General features: G+C 43.4%; 1 protein-coding gene across 1 annotated transcript in view; it reads left to right on the top strand.

The window, feature by feature from the left end:
- kremen1 (kringle containing transmembrane protein 1) overlaps positions 1 to 23,753 on the top strand; it is a 73,502-nt gene that overhangs the window by 29,511 nt on the left and 20,238 nt on the right. Inside the window, exon 3 of the mRNA XM_018737825.2 lies at positions 4,111 to 4,202. Within this exon, the coding sequence (XP_018593341.2) occupies positions 4,111 to 4,202 (92 nt within the window). The remainder of the gene's footprint in view (positions 1 to 4,110; positions 4,203 to 23,753) is intronic.

The raw sequence follows: 23,753 nt of genomic DNA, 5'->3' as shown, positions 1-23,753 counted from the left end.
TTCATTCATTTAGCTGATGCTTTTCTCCAAACTGACTGACAGTGATAAGCTATTTACTGTTTACGCATTTATGTAATTGGCTCGTTTTTATTGAAGCAATTCAAACCCGGTAACATTGTTGCTTCACAGTCCCCGAGCTGTGCATTCTGATCTAGTTGGAAATCCAGTTCAGGTTGTGTAAAGTTCGTATGTTTCTCCCTGTGTTAGCAGTCTAAAGATACGTGCAGAACACAATGGTAAACTACTTTTATGAGCTCTTTTACCATGAAAGCCATGTGAGTAGTCACTGTCAATGTATTTCGGCTTGATGGCACTTACCTTGCACTACATAGCCTACCTACCCTACCTTGATCAATGGTATTACAGCAGGAGATGGGACTCAAATGTGGGTCCTGCTGCAGAGGATACTTTATCAAATTGAATTTTCAGGTGTGCCTGTTACACCTTTATAGCCATGGATGTAATACACAGATTGTATTTTCTATGAGACGTACATCGCTTTGGAGAAAAGCGTCTGCTTAATGAATAAATGTAAATGTATAAATGGATGTCTTTGAATCATTCAGGTGATAGTCCCACACTCAGGGATGTAATAGCAAGTGGCACCCTTGGACTCAAACTTTTATTTCTAGCCCAGCTTCTTAACCATGATACTGTAGTCTGTCCCACGTGGTTGGTGAAACTTACTGTAGCGTAGCTCTTTCCAAAACCATGGTTTGTTTTGAGCTACTCACAGTTGTCTTGCTCCTGGTGCTTGTAGGTGCCTTAAACATGCTTAACTGTCAAACTGAAACCACGACAGAGCCATTGTCTTTGAGGATCACCTATAAATCTTTCTGCTCCAGTTGACAAGCTCGGAGAAGGGAGAAGAACTGAAGGAAGGCTCTTCTCACTTGTATTCGTGGTGGGGTTTTACAACTGAGGGGGCAAAGTGAGAGCAGGATTCAGGATGAATGCATTTACATCTAAGTCTCTGTGTTTTTTACAAACTTTTTACAGCAGAGATAATATCTGAAGTGCAGGGGGTTGTTATGTAAAGGGGCTGGTAGAGGCTTGTAAACTTTTCCCTATCCTGTTGTTGAGGTTTTTTTGGCTACCACACTTGAAAAGAAGGACCTGCAATGCTCAGGGAGACCTCACAGCCATCATAATTCATCTTTATTGCTGCACCATAAAATGCTCATCTGAAAACATTGAAGATGTGGCAAAGTCACCTTAGTCCTGAAAAGTAATGAAGCTCTTTGAAAAAAGAATGGGCCTTTGCGCTGTACTGATGTGCATTATACTTTATTTAGTACACTTGAAATGCACTGAACAAGTGCAGTTGGTCATACAAATATGTACCTTCCAAGCATTTTAAGTTTGCTGTGGAAATCTTTACTGTCATACTTTTTAGTCTTATAAGCAGATGGGTGTTTTGCTGCAGTAAAATGATGAAAATAAAAGTTTGGGACTCATATCCAGGTTCTGAGCAATCTTTTCTTTTATTTGATGTATCAGCTGTGTACCTTTACTCTTGGTGCCCCCACTTTCACTTTTCTATTATATTTTTGATGATGTTTTTTGTGTTTTGAAGTATATGTTTCTCTGAGCACTTTGAGCACACCACTCAGTATCCCCCTCTGATAATTTATTTTTTGCAAGCATGCAGAAAGGTATTCACACACCTCAACATGTTTGTCCTTTATATCATGACAAAGTGGAAAGCTTACCAATATTCGGACACAAAAGCAGCCCATGCCAATTTTTAACTGTTGGCTAAAACACCATGTCCGTCATGCCACTTTATTTGGATGTATTTTGGGGGCTCCGAGTTGTAATCGCCGGACACCTGTCATTTCTGGTCCTGAAAGAACTGCTCAGATACAGCAGCTACTTCGGAGGTACTGGCTGTAACATCAGAAGTCTTTTGAAAGTGTTTGGAAAGCAGGACATTATTTCCCTTTTTTGTTCAAGTGTTTTGCATTTCATTGTTTAAAATCTGGGATTATACAGCCTTCTTTTTGCCAGAATCTAGCTAATAATGAATTTTTATGATTAGCACATACTTAGAATGGATTACTGAAGCGTTTCTGAAAGCAGGCCAGCTGTAGACAGCTGTTTTTCTCTATTTGGAGCTGTGAGCTCACGTGGAGGTCACTGCTTCACTGGCAAAAGACATAGCCAGCAGCCAGTCAGATGTGCAATATGAAAAAAATCTGCAAGATCCTCAAACCCATTGAGGGAGAATATATAGGGACATGCAGTGCCAACCTGGAGATCTTAAAAATGAGGGCCCAGCAAAGGACTGCTCTGTCAAATCTCTGTTCCCCCTGCCTCTGCTCTTTATAACACATTAAAAACAAAAAAACTTTTCTTTCCCCATGGCACTAATCTGGACCTGCACATGTCACCCCCTGTGTTGAACCATTGTCTTATACCTGACAGCAGAAACAGGGTCTCCTTTCATCTGAGCATGACTTTTCACTTTGCCTCTGAACGGCATTCTGCGAGTTACAGTAGCACATGAAAGCAGAACCCCTCCACCCCACCCCCACATTTTTTGACTGAACCCACCATTCATGGGCTGTGGGCCAAACTGGACCCTTTCGTGATCAAAGACTTTGCTCTATTACAGGTTCCTGATTTCTTTTTTCTTTCCTGGGGATGATTATTGCTGAAATGAAGGGAATGGTGAATGTAGGGGCTCAAGATGACCACCCTCTGGCAAGTCCATTTCAGTGTAACTGTGGTGCTTCTGGACCCGGTGTGTGTGTGTTTGTGGGTGTGTGTGAGCGCACACTGTCCACCAACGCACAGGTGCTTCACATATGTTCCTAGTAAATTTTGGGCAAATCTAATGTTGATTAATGTACTGTTATTATTATTATTATTATTATTATTATTATTATTATTATATACAGCAGCTGTCATCATCCAAGGCAACTTACTGTGCTGGATGCACCGCACTAAGGTACTTACAAGTATTTACCTATCAACACAACAAAGGAATGTGCCACACTGTGGGAAATTATTTTATTTATTTTTCAATCATCACCAATTCATCTGAAACACATACCTTAAGATTCTGGCAGGAAGCCGCAGCACTTGACAGACATGGAAACTCCATACTGATTGAGTGGGAATCGAACCTATGTTCAATCACACAGCCCAGGCGCCCATGCTACCTGCTGTGGAGCCATGTCATATTCAAAGTCTTTTATGCTATATGAAGATTTAGACTAAGTTTAGTCTTTGGAAAATCTTTGTAGTTTAAAAAAAAAACTAGATGAATCTTTGTCTTGGTACAGTTTGAACTTTTGGAGTAACCACTTGTAACACCACCCATTTTCAGACATTGTGTTTGTTTAGACTGGATGTTTTATAAAGCTTTTCTGGTATATTCCTAAATTCAAAGTAGAGCACAGAATTAAATTAGAAAGAAAAAAAGATTTGGGGGCAGCAAAGAGCAAACAGTTCATTCTTGGACTCATTCATAGCACGCACACACACACACACACACACACACACACACACACACACACACACACAAAAAAAAAAAAAAAAAAAAAAACCCTCATAAAAAGATAACCGGATCTCTGGATTTTTTGCTCAAAGCAAGACAGACAGAATCCGGAAAGCGTTATTTGAAAGGAGAAGAATAGGCATGGAAACACCCTTCAAATTCTTCACCACAAAAGGGGAAATTTGAGCACAAGGGCTGAAGGGGCTTTCAGGATGCTACATTATATTATTGTGCTAGCAGTGGTGTAATGAATTCCATGGGGCTCTGATAAGAGACTTCTGAGCGGTCAAAAGGGCACTCTTTTTCATGGAACTTTTTACCTGCCTCAACTAGCATCTACAGTCTAATGCAAATGGCTGCTGGGGCTCATCCAGCACAGAAGTATCACATTAATTAAAATACAGCAGAAGCAGGGTCTAATCTGAGGGATAATAACAGCTCTCCCATCCCAGTTTCATTCAGAGGGTCTCCCAGCACCTTCTTGAGTTTGGCAGGGCCAGTTGGGTTTTCTCAGGTCAGAGAGAGTCTCTGTTGCTGCTGTAATCCTGATGGGTAGTGCTTTAGCCAACTTCCCTTGACCTCTTCTTGTCTTCCCTTCTCCGCAGGAACCCGGATGGTGACGTACGACCCTGGTGCTATATCGCAGACCATGAAGATGGAACCTACTGGAAGTACTGTGACATCCCCACCTGCCAGAGTGAGTGCTCCACCCATCCACCTTCCATGTTCATTTAGGGCTGGATACCTGGAGGTGTTACTAGCTTGCCTTATGAGAATCATGCAACTTTTATAGAGCTTCTCCCAGACATCCCACTGCTGTTCCAGAAGAGGATGTTTATAACAGTCCCATTTCTGTTTTTAATCTCTCTACAGTTTAAGCACTCTCTTCAAGTGCTTCATTTACATTTATTCATTTAGCCAGAGCTTTTTCCAAAGAAACTTAGTGTGTTACTCATTTTTACAGGTGGTTAATTTTTATGGTATCAATTTTAGTGAAAGTACCCTGCTCAAGGGTGAGGTAGAGTGAAGTGGGATTTGAACCTGGGTACTTGCAGTGCAAGACTTCAGTTCTACCTGCTACACTACCTGCTGCTCCAGTACTTACACTGATATACAGCTTGGTTGTTTTTAGTGTATCAATTCAAGGTAAGTACCTTGACCAATGATACTATAGCAGAAGGTGGGATGCAATCTTGTGTCCTTTTTGTGGAAGGTAGCAGCTGTAACTACTGTGCAAATTTGCTTCACCATCATAAAGTGGTACTTGCCTGTGCTTGTGCACGTGTGATTGTGTGTGCATGTGGGCATTCATGCGTCACTGCTCGCATACGTGTTGCAAAACCAAACCAAAGTGTCCCCCTCGGGAAGTTGTTATACATCTCTGTGCATGTTTTCTAGCTTCCTGGCTTGTGATGGGTCACACCCTCTGCGCACTATCCCAGAACAAACTTACCTCAAGAAACCCTCAAAATTCTATTTGGTGAAAGCAACACCCACAAGATTACTTGCCACTTCAGGATTCCTCCACTGTCATATTTGATTAAGTTGGTTGTGTTCCAAAACTTTCTGAAATACCATGGGAAACTATGCAGAGATGTTCCTGCTAATGCTGGTGTGGTCCTGAACGGTAGAACAACTGAAGAACTGAACAGAACCTATGAATTTTATTGTGCTAGTGTAGACAGACATGGAAATAAGTCATTAAGGATAAGGCACGTTGGCAACCGTGGAATATAGTGGGTCCTTGTTTTATGAATCTTCAAGTTATGAATAGGTACAAATATTTTTTTCAGTTTACTTATTCAGTTTTAGTTGTATTATCCTCCCTTGTCTGCTTTCATAATTTTTTGTTGCGGAGCAAACATGACCTGCATTTTAGCATCGGGTCATTTATTGATAGTTGAAGGCGCAGAGTAGGAATGTGAGACCTGCTTAATTCAGCTCACAACAACAGTGTTTACAGCTTGTATCTACTGTTTCTGAATGTTGTTGACAAATTTTTGCACATTTTGTTTCAAGTTAATAAAAGTCCTGTGATGGATTGGCATCCTTAGTGCTGCCTTCCTCACACCCTGTGTTTCCAGGATGAGCTCTGGAACAGTCTCTGCAGAGAACCAGCAGCTAATGAAAATCGAAGAAACTAAAGTTTTACAGCAAATTTTTAATTCATTCTGTCTTTTTCTGATGTTTTTGCAGAACTTCTGAATATATCAAACAGCATCTATATTATTAATTTTACTGATTGTGACAGTGGTTGGGTATATAGGGACAACTGGTAGTGTAGAGGTTAGAGCTGTTGCCTTTGGATCCCAGGGTTGCAGGTTTGATCTCTACCTCTGGCTGTAGTACCCTTGAGCAAGAGGCTTACCCTAAATTGCTCCAGTAAATTAATAATTGTAACGCTGTAAGTTGCTTTGGAGAAAAGCATTAGCTAAATGAATAAATGTAAACAAATTGAGTTATGAACAGATTTATGAGCCCAACTCTGTTTGTAAGTTGACAATATGGTATTCATGCACATATTAACCACATTTTGATTAGTGAGAACAGACAGTTACAAAGCTGATGAAAACACATGTCCTTTTGTAAAATTAAGACGATAGTCAATGTAGGAGGGCTTGTGGAGCAAAAATTCAGTGCCAAATACCCAGCTGTGGTTTGGAAGAATGTTTGGATCCCTTAGTTTTTGAATTGAAAAAGGTCTTATGAGGAACAGGGAAAACAAAAAAAAAAATTAGTGGATATGAAGAAAATGTTGTATGTTTGCCTCATCAAAATTTTGGAAAACCAGATTAAAAATGACAACGGCACAGTGTCTGCACTTTCATACATAGATTTTTAAAACAAAAATGTAATTTAAAAGACTGTTGGAGAAACAAGTGAAAAAAGAAATTTGTGGCATTTGAACATGTAAAATGTAAGAATATAAAAATTATTAATCTGCTGAACAGGTTATTACAGTGTCATAAATGCCACCCACGCCACCTACCATAGCTCATCCATGTCCCTTCCTCTGTAATGTCTGCCCTCCACCTTTTCATGTCACAAAAACATCCTCTCTTTGGAGGTGGTTTTCCAGAGCCTCTGTGTGAGCAGCTCTGTATGCAAAACTAATGAGAGTGCAGGCAAGCATCATCCCCGACCTCCTCCACCAGCAATTAGCGCTACAAGTGACCTACTTTGCACAAGTGCCCTTTTCACATCGGCATCGGATCACGGGGCGCTTGTCTGAGTTACAGGGTCAGCCTCACCCCCTAAGGAGAGCGACATGAGGCTACCCGACACCACCAGATAAAGCTGATTTCTTATCTACAGCGAATTTAGGCCATCCATTGTCACTGAGCTGTATAGTGTATATCTGTTGTTGTTTTTGTTGTTGTTGTCATTGTTGCTGTTGGTGTCGTCGTCATTGTCCATCTGGTCCCATGCTGGGCCCATCATGCCCCATTGCTAAATGTGTCCCACTTCTAACAGTTTGTTTTTAATGCAATGCCACACATGTTCCATTTCTCCTGGAAATCAAGTAGTGGCCATATAAATGTTATCAATTCAGTCTTTTTTTTTTAAATAATTTTTTCATTTTTTAAAATGAAATCTCGTTCCTAAGATGTGGGCACGTGTCCGTAGGTGCTGTGGCCATCCTCAGCACTAATATGTTGAACTACTTACGTATCTGTCTTGGCTTGAGAGTTGAGACTGTTATTTAAATCGGGTGGTGCTGCTGTTAACGGTTCACAGAAATATCAATTCAATGTGCCCACTAAGACTGTAAATGAGGGGCCCTGCTGCAGACAGAAAAATCACATAAAAGTTTTCTGACTTGTTTTTGATGCACCACCACTGCTATATTCTCATTAACACTATTCATAACTGATTATTTATTTATCCATTTATTTATTTGTATTTTCTAAACAGCACAGGGTCCAAGTCATATACAGGTAATAACAGTACACCCTGCCAATACACTGGCATCTTCTCATTAACCCTCTGTATAACTTTTATTTTTTAAACCTACTTGGTAAAGATTTGTTGTTGCTCCTTCTATAGCTCTTAAGCGTGCATGACGACCTTGATAGACTACACTGTGGGACTGCTGGAGATACACAGTCCATGTGTTCATTTCCCTCAGTTCTTTTTAGTTGGCGCCATTATTTCCGTATGTTTATCTGTTTTTTTCTCTCTGTGGCTCCAAAACCTCAGACACTGAGACCAGTTCCTGGGCTGTACTTGGCGGTCTGACCCAAACATCTCATCTTTTTTTGTCCTAGGGGTATATCACCAGTCCATGGTGCCTCCAGCTTGGTAGGGTGCCTGTTGTCAGAGCTTTGTTTTGAAGGGGACAGCAGGGCCACTCTGACTCCCCTTTCTGAGGCCTCTCACTCATCATCATGTCAGCCCTGGCAGACTCTCCACCAATCTGCTCTGTGCCCAACTCTGCTGTAGGCTTGCGTCATTTTTGTATTTAGCCACAACTGTTCTGGCGGTCCCCTCCGCGAACCGCCACCTTAACGTGGTGGAGGGGTTTGAGTGCCTGAATGACCTCAGGAGCTATGTTGCCTGGGGCTATATGCCCCTGGTAGGGTCTCCCATGGCAAACAGGTCCTGGGTGACAGACGAGACAAAGCGTGGTTCAAAACCCCCTTATGACTATTAAATCAAGGCTCTCGTTCACCCCGCCCAGTATGGGGTCACCGGGGCCCCACTCTGGAGCCAGGCCTGGGGGAGGGGCTCGCATGTGAGTGCCTGGTGGCCAGGTCTATGCCCACGGGGCCTGGCCGGGCTCAGGCCGAAGCCAAGACGTGGAGCCACTCTTCGGTGGGCTCACCACCTGCTGGAGAGGCTGTAAGGGGCCGGCGCGTTGTGATTTGGGCGGTGGTCGGGGCCGAGTGCCTGGCTGACCCAAACCTCGGGCGCCAACTCTGGCTTTTGGGACTTGGAATGTCACTTCACTGGCGGGGAAGGAGCCTGAGCTAGTGCAGGAGGTTGAGAGATACCGTCTAGATATAGTCGGGCTCACTTCCACTCACAGCTTGGGTTCTGGAACCACTCTTCTCGACCAGGGTGGACTCTCCACTATTCTGGCGTTGCCCAGGGTGAGAGATGGTGGGCTGGTGTGGGCTTGTTAATAGCCCCCCCAGTTCAGCTGCCATGTGTTGGAGTCTACTCCGGTGAACGAGAGGGTCGTGTCCCTGTGCCTTCGGGTCAGGGAACGGTCTCTCACTGTCGTTTGTGCTTATGCGCCTAGCGGCAGTGCAGAGTTCCCGGCCTTTTTAGAGTCCCTGGGGGGCGTGCTGGAAAGCGCTCCCACTGGGGACTCTGTCGTTCTACTGGGGGACTTTAACGCCCACGTGGGCAGCGACAGGGACACCTGGAGGGGCGTGATTGGGAGGAACGGCCTCCCTGATCTGAACCCGAGTGGTGAGTTGTTATTGGATTTCTGTGCTAGTCACGGTGTGTCCATAACAAACACCATGTTCATGCATAAGAATGTCCATCAGTGCACTTGGCACCAGGACACCCTAGGTCGGAGGTCGATGATCGACTTTGTAGTCGTTTCTTGTGATCTTCGGCCATATGTCTTGGACACTCGGGTGAAGAGAGGGGCTGAGCTGTCAACTGATCACCACCTGTTGGTGAGTTGGATTCGATGGCGGGGGAGAAGGCTGGACAGACCTGGCAGGCCCAAACGCATAGTGAGGGTCTGTTGGGAACGTTTGGCAGAAGCCCCTGTCAGAGAGGTCTTCAACTCCCACCTCCGACAGAGCTTCAACCAGGTCCCAAGGGAGACTGGGGACATTGAGTCCAAATGGACTATGTTCCACGCCTCCATTGTCGGGGCGGCGGTTCGGAGCTGCGGCCACAAAGTCTCCGGCACCTGTCGCGGCGGCAATCCCCGAACACGGTGGTGGACACCGGAGGTAAGGGATGCCGTCAAGCTGAAGAAGGAGTTCTATTGGGCCTGGCTGGCTCATGGGACTCCTAAAACAGCTGACGGGTACCGGCGGGCCAGACAGAACGCGGCTCTGGCAGTCGCCGCGGCAAAAACTCGGGTCTGGAAGGAGTTTGGTGAGGCCATGGAGGAAGACTTCCAGTCGGCCTCAAAGAGATTCTGGCAAACCGTCTGGCGACTCAGAAGGGGGAAGCAGTGTTCCGCCAACACTGTTTACAGTGGAAGTGGTGCGCTGCTGACTTCAACTGAGGATGTCCTCGGGTGGTGGAAGGAGTACTTTGAGGATCTCCTCAATCCCTCCGGCACGCCTTCCGTAGAGGAAGCTGAAGCTGGGGACTCGGAGGGGGACTCGTCCATTACCCTGGCTGAAGTTGCTGAGGTAGTCAAAAAACTCCTCGGTGGCAAGGCTCCAGGGGTGGATGAGATCCGCCCCGAGTTTCTCAAGTCTGTGGATGTTGTGGGGCTGTCTTGGCTGACACGCCTCTGCTCTCCAGTCCATATGTGTTTTGTGGACCTGGAGAAGGCATTTGACCGTGTCCCTCATGGCATCCTGTGGGAGGTAATTCGGGATTATGGGGTTCAGGGCTCGCTGCTATGGGCTGTTTGTTCCCTGTTTGACTGGAGCAGGAGCTTGGTTCGCATTGCCGGCAGTAAGTCAGACCTGTTCCGGGTGCATGTTGGACTCCGCCAGGGCTGCCCTTTGTCACCGATTCTGTTCATTATCTTCATGGACAGAATTTCTAGGCGCAGCCAGGGAACGGAGAGTGTCTCGTTTGGTGGCCGCAGGATCTCGTCTCTGCTTCTTGCGGACGATGTGGTGCTGTTGGCTTCATCGAATCAAGACTTACAGCATGCACTGGAGAGGTTTGCAGCCGAGTGCGAAGCGGCAGGGATGGGAATCAGCACCTCCAAATCCGAGGCCATGGTTCTCAGTCGGAAAAAGGTGGATTGCCCCCTCCGGGTTAGGGGGGAGTTGCTCCCTCAAGTGGAGGAGTTGAAGTATCTCGGGGTCTTGTTCACGAGTGAGGGAAAAATGGAGCGGCAGGTTGACAGATGGATCGGTGCGGCGTCCGCAGTAATACGGTTATTGTACCGGTCTGTTGTGGTGAAGAAGGAGCTGAGTCGTAAGGCGAAGCTCTCAATTTACCGGTTGATCTACGTTCCTACCCTCACTTATGGTCATGAACTCTGGATCATGACCGAAAGAATGAGATCATGGATTCAAGCGGCAGAAATGAGTTTCCTCCACAGAGTGGCTGGGCGCACCCTTAGGGATAGGGTGAGGAGCTCAGTCACCGGGGATGAGCTCGGAGTAGAGCCGCTGCTCCTCCGCATCGAGAGGAGCCAGCTGAGGTGGCTCGGGTATCTGTTCCGGATGCCTCCCGGACGCCTCCCTGGTGAGGTGTTCCGGGCATGTCCCACTGGGAGGAGGCCTCGGGGCAGACCCAGGACACGTTGGAGAGACTACGTCTCCCAGCTGGCCTGGGAACACCTTGGAGTTCCCCTAGAGGAGCTGGAGGAGGTGTGCGGGGAGAGGGAAGTCTGGGGGGCTCTGCTCGGACTGCTGCCCCCGCGACCCGGTCCCGGATAAGCGGAGGAAGATGGATGGATGGATGGATGTTCTGGCGGTTGTGACTATAGATGTTCACGTTGTCCTGCCATCCTCCTTGTCCTTCCCAGGCAGGTCCCGTGGTCCTCATATGCCCACCCTGTTGATGAACCGGATTAGCGTGGGTGCCTACCTGCCTCACTCTATTGGGTTTTTTGGTCTGCTGGCTGATTAATCGCAACGCAGGTCCTACCTCTTTGTCTGTTGGGGTGTGTGCTGTATTGTGTCTCCCAGAGCACCACTGTTTAATGGGGTGTGAAAAATGAGCCTGATACATCACTGGCATGGAATTAGAGAATGGCCCCATCAATACATGGCACTGGGCGGTCAGTGCACTTGTTTCCGGGCTGCTGGTTTCCAGCTGGCTATATGCTGGCTTCCTCTCATTAGTTTAGTTCTTTATTTATTTTCTGCACTGTGCTGAGACACAACAGTTTCACAGCTGACAAGTGACCAGCCAAAATATGTAGTTAATATAAGGCACTTTCTTTAAAAAAGGTTGTTTTGAACCTTCACACATTTTTCCATGTAAACTATTTTTTTCCCCATGGGTACCACATTGCACTGCAAATCACAACATTCCATAATTCAGATTAGAAACATTAGAACACACAATACTCTATTTCTGAAATTTAAAAAAAAAAAACACTAAAAAATTTGGGATCAGTGTTTATGCTGATGGCCTACGCTTAGTATCAGTTTTTTCCCCACAAGAGTTAGCGTAAAGTCGCAGTAATGATGGGGGAAGATATGTATACGTGTGTGTGCGTGTATATATGCTGTGTTTGAGTGTTTTTTTTTTTGCATATAACTAGAATGACCTCATTGGCTCAGCTAGCATACCTTGTCATTTGAACACATGTACTTCTGATAGTTATTGAAGTAGATAATTGAAACACTTTCTTTTTGAAAGGTCATGCCAGATTTTGGCTTGTATGACACTAATTTGACCTTTACAGCAAGTTTGCTGCACATTTTATGTGAGAATGAAGATATAGAGGCATACATACATTATCTGGCAGTTCAAGTACATGTCTCTGAGATATTGGTCATCCGGGTATTTCCCCTGATTATTGTCATCTGTTCCTTGCCATGCATTTCTGTTTTGATACTCCTGTGTTCAGGGTACTCAGCAACAAAGACAGCGTGTTTTCCACTGACAGTATTCCATCTGGTGTAGATGATTTGCTCATATCTTGCAACCACCATCAGTTTAATCTGAGGTGTCTGGATGTTTGGAGCTAATGCTCTGGTAGATGGATTTAAGCATCTGAATGTCACCTTTATATTTTTACTGGTTCAATTTTTTATTTTCCCTTCGCTTTGTGTAATTCAGCTGCTATTTGGAGTTACCAGAAATTGTCTGTTTTATGTAGAGTAAGGAAATGAGAATGGCTTTATTTATTGGTGGTCTTTGGGTGTTTTCAAGAGGGTGTATTAGATTTTGTTCTAGAAGGTGCATTAGCTCTTCCCTGGAAGGTGCATTAACTCATACTCAACAGCATTTGTCAGTTAATTCTCTGACTTGCATTATGTTTGTCTGCCTGGTTTGTTTATTTCCTAATGTGGGTTCTAATTTAACTTACTTTGAGAGTAGTTTGTTCATTTTAATTTTCTGACATTTAAGGTGATTTGTGCTCAGCTGCAATTTGATTAATTTGATTGTCTGTCTTCTTAAATTACATAGTACTTAGTACTTTGGTAGGGGGCATGGTGGCGTGGCAGGTTTGACTGGGTCCTGCTCTCCGGTGGGTCTGGGGTTCAAGTCCTGCTTGGGGTGCCCTGCTACGGACTGGCGTCCCATCCTGGGTGTGTCCCTTATACCCTGTGTTGCTGGGTTAGGCTCCGGTTTGCTGCTACCCCACTTTGAACAAGTGGTTTCAGACAGTGTGTGTGTGTGTATTTTGCCCATGTTATTTCTTTCTTTGATTTTAAATGTGATATGTTTGTCATATTCAAAAAAACAGGAAACTTATGATCATTACCTATAGTAATACATTCCAAAATTATGCAGTTGTAAGTCTTGTATGTCTTTAATTCCTGAATGTTTGTTTGAATTTTTCATTTTAAACCAAGTCAGTGTCTGCATATTAGAAATTACAAAGTTCTTTTAACAGTACAAATTAAAATCAAATGTGTTGCTCTGAAATATAATTTTGGCAGTTTGTTAGTGTATCACTACATCTGCTTATTTCCTTAGTCTTTACACAGTAGGCAAATGACACATAAGAAATGTAAAATGTTTAATGTCCCCACCTAAAATTCTAACTCCAGACATGTATAGAAGAACTTGCATAATATTTCTGAGTGCCCTCATAACGTTTGAGGGCTAGCATTGTTTATCTGCACCTTACTGATGGTAACCTTGATATCGGATTTGACTCTATTTTTTTTTTTCCAAAACTGAAAACTGATGCTTTGAATGCAGTGCTAGGAGTAAAATACAGTAAAGAATGCACAATGGTGTAAAGCATAGTATGCACAAATGAATGGATGAATGAATGAAAACTTTGTCCCATGGGAGATTGCCTCATATAAATATAAATCCATATTAGATTTTGTCTGATTGGAAATGGCCATGAGACTGTTAGGCTGCAGTATACAGCTCAGACTGTTAGACTGAAATAAAACATAATATGAACAAATAAATGAATGATAACTTTAATTATCCTGAAGAGAGGTACACCATGTAATCAAAGACACATGAGCATCTATCTCTGCATGAATGGGAAGATTCATGAGCCTGTTAGGCTGAAGTGTTTCTTTGGATGCTTCAGACCAGGGAGCAGGAGTGACACCTGAGATGCTCTGGCAGCTGGGGCCAGTTGAGGCTAGCAAGTTCCCAGCATTCTCATCCCATCAAAAGAAGACTTTGTGAATTAAAGGTGAGTTGGTTCTCATGGTCAGATAAGTGATCAGAAAACCCAGCACTGTGTCTGGAGAGCTTTCGAAGAACATCAAGGAACACCGCTCAGATCCTGCTTCAACACACAGTGTCATTGTACTGATAGTGGTGCCAGAGGAGTTTTCTTCCAGAAGCGTTCAGACTGGTGTCTCGCTCCAGTAGCTTGAATACTCTTTTCTCCATGAATAAGTTGAATGAAACCTTCAGGTGACTTGTAAAGTGGACTGCAACACTGTCTTAAACCATGTAAAAGACTTAAATGTGTAAATGGGTGAACACAGTGGGCTGTCTTGTGCTTTTCAGCTCTCTCCCACCTTGATGAAAAACCTGCTCCTTTTGCAAGGCAGGTTCTCTGACCCCAGTGACCTTCACATCCCCCCTGAGACAAAGGCTTACTTCCATGCAAACGCAGGTAGAAACAGGCAGAAGGAATCTGTCATGCTAGATGAGAAGAGGCAAAAGAGCAATGAGATTCTTATCTTGTGCCATCAGTGTAAGGTAACCAAGAGTCTTGCGAGAACCACTATGGTCACTCAGTTTTCAAAAAACAATGGGCGAAATTTTTCAGTGTCAGGCATCATTCTGTAGCACAAACGGCAAAGTGGCTCAGGTCTATTCGAACCCGCACTGCTAGGTACAGGAACAGCTTTTACCCCACTGCTGTAAGAGTATACAACACTAACCAATGTGTCACCTTTAGTAACTAGAGTTGGACTGCTCCTCCTAAGCACGTTGGTAAATTACACTACCACTTTAAGCCTTCTCATTCTCTCATTCTGAGTTCTCTGGCTGTCACCTGGTATTATTGTTATTACTGTTACCATTATTTATTGCTATTGCTGTTGCACTACTCACTGTCATTGTCATTGTTTTGTTTGTGCAGTATTTCTGTTGTCTCTGTCTTTGTCCATAGTCTGTGGAGAAGCATTCAGGAAGAATTTCAAGATACTTGTACCTATGACAATAAACCAAACTTGAACTTGAACTTGAACAAGTGGGTGTTGGTTTGTGGCAACATACCATTACGCCTCAGCAATTTTGTTTCACATTGCTCCATTCAGGCCCTGTTATTGTGTTTTATGCCAATGATAACTGAACAGAAAACATCCCATTCTTTATATCTGATTGTACTGCTAGTGAACAACCATCAGAGTAAAAGAACCTGTGAAAAAAATAACAGCTGTACCGCCTCATCTGAATGAGTAATAATAATAAACTTGTTTACTGTAGCAACTTTAAAATTAGCTTCTCAAAGCAATTTACAGTAAGAAGAAAGATTATTGTACCCTATTTATAGCATAATAAACAAATCTACAGTATAAAATTACAAAATATAAAAAAATTAAATGACAAACTAATAAAAAGATTATAATACAGACACAAATTATAAGAGAGAAAAGAAAGGAAACACATAAATGTATCATTTAAAAGCAATTTTGAACATGTGGGTCTTAAGCCTGGATTTAAAGGTGCCCAGTGTAGAACCCAATGGTTCCATGATGTAGCAGTAGAAAGACTGATCTCCCATAAAGGGTAAGAGAGCTTGAGAGATGTGTGAGTGACCAGAGTCAGATGAGTAAAGACAGTGAGGCGTAAAACACAGTAGTTTTAGGTCAAAGATGTACAGAGGGACCAGGCCATGTAGAGCTTTATAGGAAAACATGAGGATTGTGAAGTCAGCTAGAAAGCTTCCAGGATCCATTGAGGGATTCTAACACAGGTGTGATTTGGACACTTGCATGGGATCTACAACAGCAGGACAAACCAAGGGAGTGGTTTTTATCAATGGATGGATGGATTGCTTTAGCTAGGAAGCTCTCCTGATTGTATCAACCAGAGTGTTTCCTGGTTAGATCACAAGAGAACTCAGTAACTTGGGCAACAGACTTGTGAAGCTATAAAAGGGCCAGACTCTGGTAACAAAAGCTTCTTCCTCTCTGGAAGCACTGAGATGTCTCCAGTAGGTCTCTCATCTGTGAAAAAGGGAAATCTGTATGAACAAAAATTTTGATACAATTCCTTTTCTATGTTTGTCAGACATTTGTCTTCCGCAGGGATTTTTCTACAGTTTTTGGTGCTCCTAGGCAAGAATAAACCCGGCACTCCTTAGAGCTCTAAGTTAATAAAGTTACATGTTTATATGCACCACATTTTTTTTTTATTTCAGATATGCAGTAGATATATGAAGCTCAAAAAGTGAAACTAAAATTGAAAATAAAAATATGTTACTATAAATTGTATTTAATTGTTTAATAACATATATGTGAACATTAACGGACTGAAAATGAATCTTTAAGGCTGAAGGTTAATGGAAAAAAATAGATATGTATTATTTACTGTGTAGACTGAGAGTTTAACAGAAAATTTTAGTTACAAAGTTGCAACATTTCAAAGACAAGGGGTGGCAATTTATCATACAATATTTACGTTGTTTTTAGATAATTTTTTAAAAATTTTATTACCAAAATTTGATGCCCCCACATTTCCTAGCCTCAGTAGATTACAACAAGCAAGCTTCCAAAACTGGTAAACTTCCCCCAAAAAGGAATGATGTGGAGTAAGGCTGTTGTGAGATTTCTGCAGCTGGAGAAATATTTTTAATGTTATGTTTTGAAAATAACTACCTTCTAAGGGGTTAATTCAGTCAACCTGCAATGGAAATACTGAAACAATAATAAGTCCTTAAAATAAAAATGTGTTCATGAGTGCTATGTGGTACAACTCAAATGTGGCAAAATGAATAAACAGATTCATTTCTAATAAAATAGACACTTCATGGATAGTATTAGAGAAAAGTTTACGTTCATAAAACACCTATTCCTCAGAGTTTTAACACTATACCGAAATTTCACCCACATTAATATTTTTGGAGGGAAAACTAAATGTATATATTTGTAGTTTGACCAGTAGGTATTTATGGATGATAGCGCATGTTGGAAAAGATTTTTGCGTCTGCAGTAGTCAGGGCTGCAGTTAAGTTGACCAAATGCCGACAGCTCGGAGTACAACTCTTCTGGATGCTTCTTTTACTTATATTTATTTTACACACACATGCACGCACGCGCACACACACACATAAATATATGTATCAGAAGCATTTCTCTTGCTTGTCACAAGCCTGTGGAACAAACCTTTTAATTACTCCTTTGAAGCCAAATTTACCCCAGTTTTAATTAGACAGTTAGCCAGTCCATGGAAGCCTGGAGCAAAGTCATTAATCTCAGTATACTTGATCATGTTGTAACACACCCCTAAGAATGACAGATATGTCAGTTTTCTTTTAAATTGTGCCCTACAAAGGAGTGGACATCTGAATCCACAGAAGATCACCATCCAGAGTCAATGTTCTAATTCACATTTTGTGCCTGCATATGTGTGTATACTATGTATATGTATTTGTATGTATGTGTTTGTGTATATATTTTTTGTAAAGAAGTTCACCCAAAAGAATGTAAATTAAATATACTATATTATTCATGTCTCTAAATTAGTTGAAATAATCTCAGATTTAATTTTTAAATTGGATTATTTCAGTTTATCTTTTCTTAAGAACTTGTAACAATACTGAATTTCATTGCAGTTAATAAAATCATGTCAAATAATCATAATAAAATAATAGAAAAAAGAATGACACCTAGCTGCCATACTGATAAGTTGTCTCATAGCACTAATCATCACAAAAAATAAGCACTTCTCTTGTGATCAGTTTGCAGGGTTTTTTATCCAGTGAGAAATGCTTGTCAGATACCCATAGCAACTGAAGCGATCTGACCGGTTGTTTTTTAAAAGATCAGAAAATGCTTTAAGTTTTTTTTTTTTTTTTTTTTTTAAACCGTAAAAAAAGGGCGTGCTGTTTTTCATGCATGGCTTTTAGGAACTTGGTATTTGACAAAGAAGTCACAGGCTGAAGAGTGCCAATGAGTGAGTGTGTGCAGATGAGCACAGGTGTCAGGTGTCCCTGTAACATGTGCTTTGCACTCTTTGTTCTTCTGTGTGACTGTTATTCCGTTGCCATTATTGTTTGTTTACTGGTCTGTTTTCTTTTATTTGCTAGTACACTTTCAATTAATTCTGACTGTAGACCAGGGAGTTAAATGCGGGGAATGTCAAGTCTCCTGTTTTTTTGTCCTGTACAAAACTTTATAATGCTGCCGGTATTCTGCAGAGGCGTTTTCTCTTTGCCTGAATGAGCCAAGGGTTCATTATCAGTAGGCTGCTGTTTTGCCGAGAGGGACATGTATTGTTTTGAAGGATCCGGAAGACAGAGTGCCTTATTAACCATGACAAGTCATCGTTGTCTCCCTTTTTTTTTTCCCCTCTAATCCCCCTCCCACCCGCTCTTCTCTTCCCTTTCAACTAAAAATGTCTCTGGCAGAACAGCCAGGGTGTGGTGCGAGGACGCCGCCTGTTTAGCGCAAATGCATTTTGAAAGAGAAACACCCACAAGTCCTCCGCGAAACTCTCTCCAGATGTCATCGCAGTTTATGCCTGTAATTACCTTTCTTAATAATACAGAGAGCAGGTTTATGGCACAGCCAAGTTTACTTGCCAAGGTTGTGCTCTTTGATGTTTTATTTGTTGTGCTGCTTCTTGTTGTTAATAATAATAATAATAGTAATAGTAATAATAATAGTAATAATACATTTCCTTATTTTTTTTTTTTAGTTTGTTTGTTGCATGCCCCTCCACGAACCGCCACCTTAACGTGATGGAGGGATTTGAGTGCCTGAATGATCTCAGGAGCTGTGTTGCCTGGGGCTATATGCCCCTGGTAGGGCAGGTCTATGCCCACGGGGCCTGGCCGGGCTCAGCCTGAAGCCATGACGTGGAGCTGCTCTTTGGTGGGCTCACTACCTGCCGGAGAGACCGTAAGGGGCCGGTGCGTTGTGATTTGGGCGGTGGTTGGGGCCGAGCGCCCAGCCAACCCAAACCTCGGGCGCCAACTCTGGTTTTTGGGACTTGGAATGTCACCTCACTGGCAGGGAAGGAGCCTGAGCTGGTGCAGGAGGTTGAGAGATACCGTCTAGATATAGTCGGGCTCACTTCCACTCACAGCTTGGGTTCTGGAACCACTCTTCTCGACCAGGGGTGGACTCTCCACTATTCTGGCGTTGCCCAGGGTGAGAGATGGTGGGCTGGTGTGGGCTTGTTAATAGCCCCCCCAGTTCAGCTGCCATGTGTTGGAGTCTACCCCGGTGAATGAGAGGGTCGTCTCCCTTCGCCTTCGGGTCAGGGAACGGTCGAACGGTGGCAAGGCTCCGGGGGTGGATGAGATCCGCCCCGAGTTTCTCAAGTCTCTGGATGTTGTGGGGTTGTCTTGGCTGACACGCCTCTGCAGCATTGCGTGGAGCTCGGGAACGGTGCCTCTGGACTGGCAGACCGGGATGGTGGTCCCTCTTTTTAAGAAGGGGGACCGGAGATTGTGTTCCAACTATAGGGGGATCACACTCCTTAGCCTCCCTGGGAAAGTCTATGCCGGGGTACTGGAGAGGAGAATCCGACCGATAGTCGAACCTCGGATCCAAGAGGAGCAATGCAGTTTTCGCCCTGGCCGTGGAACACTGGACCAGCTCTATACCCTCACTAGGGTGTTGGAGGGTTCATGGGAGTTTGCCCAACCAGTCCATATGTGTTTTGTGGACCTGGAGAAGGCATTCGACCGTGTCCCTCGTGGCATCCTGTGGGAGGTACTTCAGGATTATGGGGTTCAGGGCTCGTTGCTACAGGCTGTTCGTTCCCTGTATGACCGGAGCAGGAGCTTGGTCCGCATTGCCGACAGTAAGTCAGACCTGTTTCCGGTGCATGTTGGACCCCGCCAGGGCTGCCCTTTGTCACCGATTCTGTTCATTATCTTCATGGACAGAATTTCTAGGCACAGCCAGGGAACGGAGGGTGTCTGTTTTGGTGGCCGCAGGATCTCGTCTCTGCTTTTTGCGGACGATGTGGTCCAGTTGGCTTCATCGAATCAAGACTTGCAGCGTGCACTGGGGAGGTTTGCAGCTGAGTGCGAAGCGGCGGGGATGAGTATCAGCACCTCCAAATCGGAGACCATGGTCCTCAGTCGGAAAAAGGTGGATTGCCCCCTCCGGGTTAGGGGGGAGCTCTTCCCTCAAGTGGAGGAGTTGAAGTATCTCGGGGTCTTGTTCACGAGTGAGGGAAAAATGGAGCGGCAGGTTGACAGATGGATCGGTGCGGCGTCCGCAGTAATACGGTTATTGTACCGGTCTGTTGTGGTGAAGAAGGAGCTGAGTCGTAAGGCGAAGCTCTCAATTTACCGGTCGATCTACGTTCCTACCCTCACTTATGGTCATGAACTCTGGATCATGACCGAAAGAATGAGATCATGGATTCAAGCGGCAGAAATGAGTTTCCTCCACAGAGTGGCTGGGCGCACCCTTAGGGATAGGGTGAGGAGCTCAGTCACCGGGGATGAGCTCGGAGTAGAGCCGCTGCTCCTCCGCATCAAGAGGAGCCAGCTGAGGTGGCTCGGGTATCTGTTCCGGATGCCTCCCGGACGCCTCCCTGGTGAGGTGTTCCGGGCATGTCCCACTGGGAGGAGGCCTCGGGGCAGACCCAGGACACGTTGGAGAGACTACGTCTCCCAGCTGGCCTGGGAACGCCTTGGGGTTCCTCCAGAGGAGCTGGAGGAGGTGTGCGGGGAGAGGGAAGTCTGGGGGGCTCTGCTCGGACTACTGCCCCCGCGACCCGGTCCCGGATAAGCGGAGGAAGATGGATGGATGTTTGTTGCATGTCTTGCTGTAGGATGAGGCAAGGCTGATTCAGCATTGAGAGAAATGGGGGAGGGGGCAGTAGGTTGCAGGTGAGTTTTCCCATATTCAGTTAGACCCAGTGTAGTTCAATGAAGATAAACATGGATTACAAAGACAAACGGCTATGAGCTATGGAGCTATAGATTTTTTTTTTTTTTTTTTGTTAATGAGAACGTGCCATTGGTGGTCATATGAAAACATGGCAGTTCCCCTTATCTGCAGTACTTGTGAACACAATTGGTTGCTTTTTCTGCAGAGCATTGGCATCACCCCCGATTTAATTAATTCAACTCTTTGCCAACTCCTAACTTAAATGTCTTAACTCTCTAACTAAGACAGATACCTAATTAGTTAGTGATACTAATAACATGGTCATGATCACTGCAGATCACTTCTGGGTCCCGCAAAACTAGACAACTCCCCTGCATGGCCCAAACCCTCCAGCCCATTTGCCCAGGTGCCAGCTACCGTTTCAATTATGTCCTTCAAAGAATGCACTTAATCATGAGTGCCTTTTGCACCTGTCTGGCAGATGTAATTTGAAAAAAGTATTAGGAAGAAGTAGGCATTAATAGTGGCTCCACCAAATACAACATTTTTTTAGGAGGCATCTTGGTCACTTTCACAGCTTCCTAGTGGTGATGTAGATCATTCCTTTTATCTCTCACTAGATGATATTTGTCTTCAACTAAAGCGGCTCATGAAATACTTTGAAAAACTAGTTGGTAAAACTGTGGCACTTTCTGCTGCTGCGAAAGTGACCCTTGTTGGTGTTTCTCAACAAGGTCAGACATGTATGACATTATCTTACATTTACACTTAGCAGGAAGAGAGACATAGATGTAGACCTGTAATTGTTAAATGCATTTAGTTTGTTTCTTTCCACCATATCAACCAGTGTTCATCACACGAGTAGCTGCATAAAACTTTATCAGAATATTCACAGTTCTTGATCACCTTCCTAGTAATTTTTTTTGAGATACATATAAACATTTACATTACATTTTCTTATCACAATCACATTTATCTTATTCACAATGTGACAGATGGCCTCACTAAGAACTGTCTGATGTAGACATCCTTCAACCGTCTGGATCAGATCCAGAAAACCAAAGTCAAGCACCCCCATCCCCCATGCGACCACGTTACATTTGGTCTCCCAGTCAGGATGAACTGGAATAGTTTGAATGTATTCCAGGACATGTCCTTTTGAACCAAAGAATTTCTAAGCAAGCCGCACCCTGCGGGAGTTTCAGCCTTGGGTAAACACGACACCAACAGTGTGCAATATTTGTGCAAAGGGGCCGTTGTGTCGGAAAGAAGTTTACGTTGGCAGGAATCTGTGAGCCCAACATATGGCCTTCGTCACAATCCTTTTAAATTGTAGAAAACAAAGGACAGAAGGCATCTTGCATGTTGTATATGGAGATGGATTGCAAACACTCACATGGCAGCTTCTGTGTACCCCTCAACTGTTCAAATGCAAATTTCAAGTGTGCCTTTTCTCTGAAAACAGATGCTAATTTTGCAGTTACAAACCTTTCTATTTGGACAGCCAAAGAGTTATGATGATCTGCTCAGATTAATCGTATATTTATTTAGCTAATGTTTTCTTTCAAAGTAGTTTACCGTGTAAATCCACTTACAATGTTTTGCCCATTTATACAGCTCAGGGTAAGTTTCCTGATCATGGGTATTGCAGCAGGATCTGGGAGGTGTATTTGGGTCCTTCAAGTGCAAGGTGACAGTTCTAACTGCTACAGCTGCTATCCACAATGTAACATGTTACACGTTTATGTGTTTACTTAAGCTTTTGGTTTTTATCAATGTAATCGTCGTAGTTTACAATTCACGACATCATTAAAATGTTAATTCTGTCAAGATGTAAATATGTAGTATCAGCAATGCAATTTTTTGGGTTAAAACTATTGCATGCACAATGGGCAATTCTGCATTTGACTGTACCTGTTTGCATTTTCATAACATCTTATTTTTTTGCACTCAATGCATCTGTGTCTTTTTGGAGAAAAGCATCTGATAAATAAATGAGAATGTGAAAGTACATGAAAATTGCAGCTGTTCTGAAACTGGATCTTTCTTTCTTTAGTTTTAGAATAGAATTGGCAGCTATGTGATGAATTGTGCCCAGCAGTAATGATAGTAGGATCCAGATGCCGTGCCAATGTGCTCATTTTTGGTATCGTGTTCCACCTGTCGTCTTTTGGAGAGCTGTTGACTATTCGGTTGTGTCGCCTGTTCCCCTCTATCCAGTTATGTCTACTATGACAGTACTACTACAGTTGAACCACAGAAATGCAAATTGGAGAAAAAACAACCTGGAGGTGGTTTGTGTTGACATTCGATGGAAAGTACACTTTAAAATTATTCTATTCATTGCATTCAAATCCATTTAATGCCAAAGCATGCAATTTAAATTACTGTAATGTGATACCATTTTTGGAATGTGTGATAACATGACTGAAGCTCTTTGCCATTTTTGTGATTTTTCTCACTTAAGAAAAGAGGTTTTGGAATACACTTTTTTGTACAAATTTCCACAGCAGGAAATGGGTTGCAGAGGATTCTGCAGAGCCACAATGTCTCAAGAGACTGTTGGGTAATTTTTACCAAGTCTAGATACTAATTTTTACCATTCTAAGATATGAAAACACAAGCTCCCAAACTAAATTCAGTTCCTTAACCATTTCTTCGGTAGCAAACGTAAAACTTTTCTCTGGCACTGAACTATGTACAGGACCTGGTCACTCCCTTAAGTCCAGTGAAAGTGTTGGTCATCTTGCTGATGAGATATCCAAAATCAAAACTCTGTAGGCTCTCAGCTTTGGCTCAGATGTGGTGCAATAAACTCTCTCAGTCCCTTAGAACTGCTGAATCCGTTCCAGCATTCAAGGATCTCAAAACACATTTCTCTTTTGTACGTGCTACTTTCCTAGTCTAACAGGTTCACAGATTTCTGCCACATCATCTGTCACGGTCACCTTTGTGTTTACTAT

The sequence above is a fragment of the Scleropages formosus genome, chromosome 12 (genome assembly GCF_900964775.1).
Source record: "Scleropages formosus chromosome 12, fSclFor1.1, whole genome shotgun sequence".
Lineage (NCBI taxonomy): Eukaryota > Metazoa > Chordata > Actinopteri > Osteoglossiformes > Osteoglossidae > Scleropages > Scleropages formosus.
Note: the sequence above shows the minus strand (reverse complement) of the source record. Positions and strands in the feature narration are given on the sequence as shown.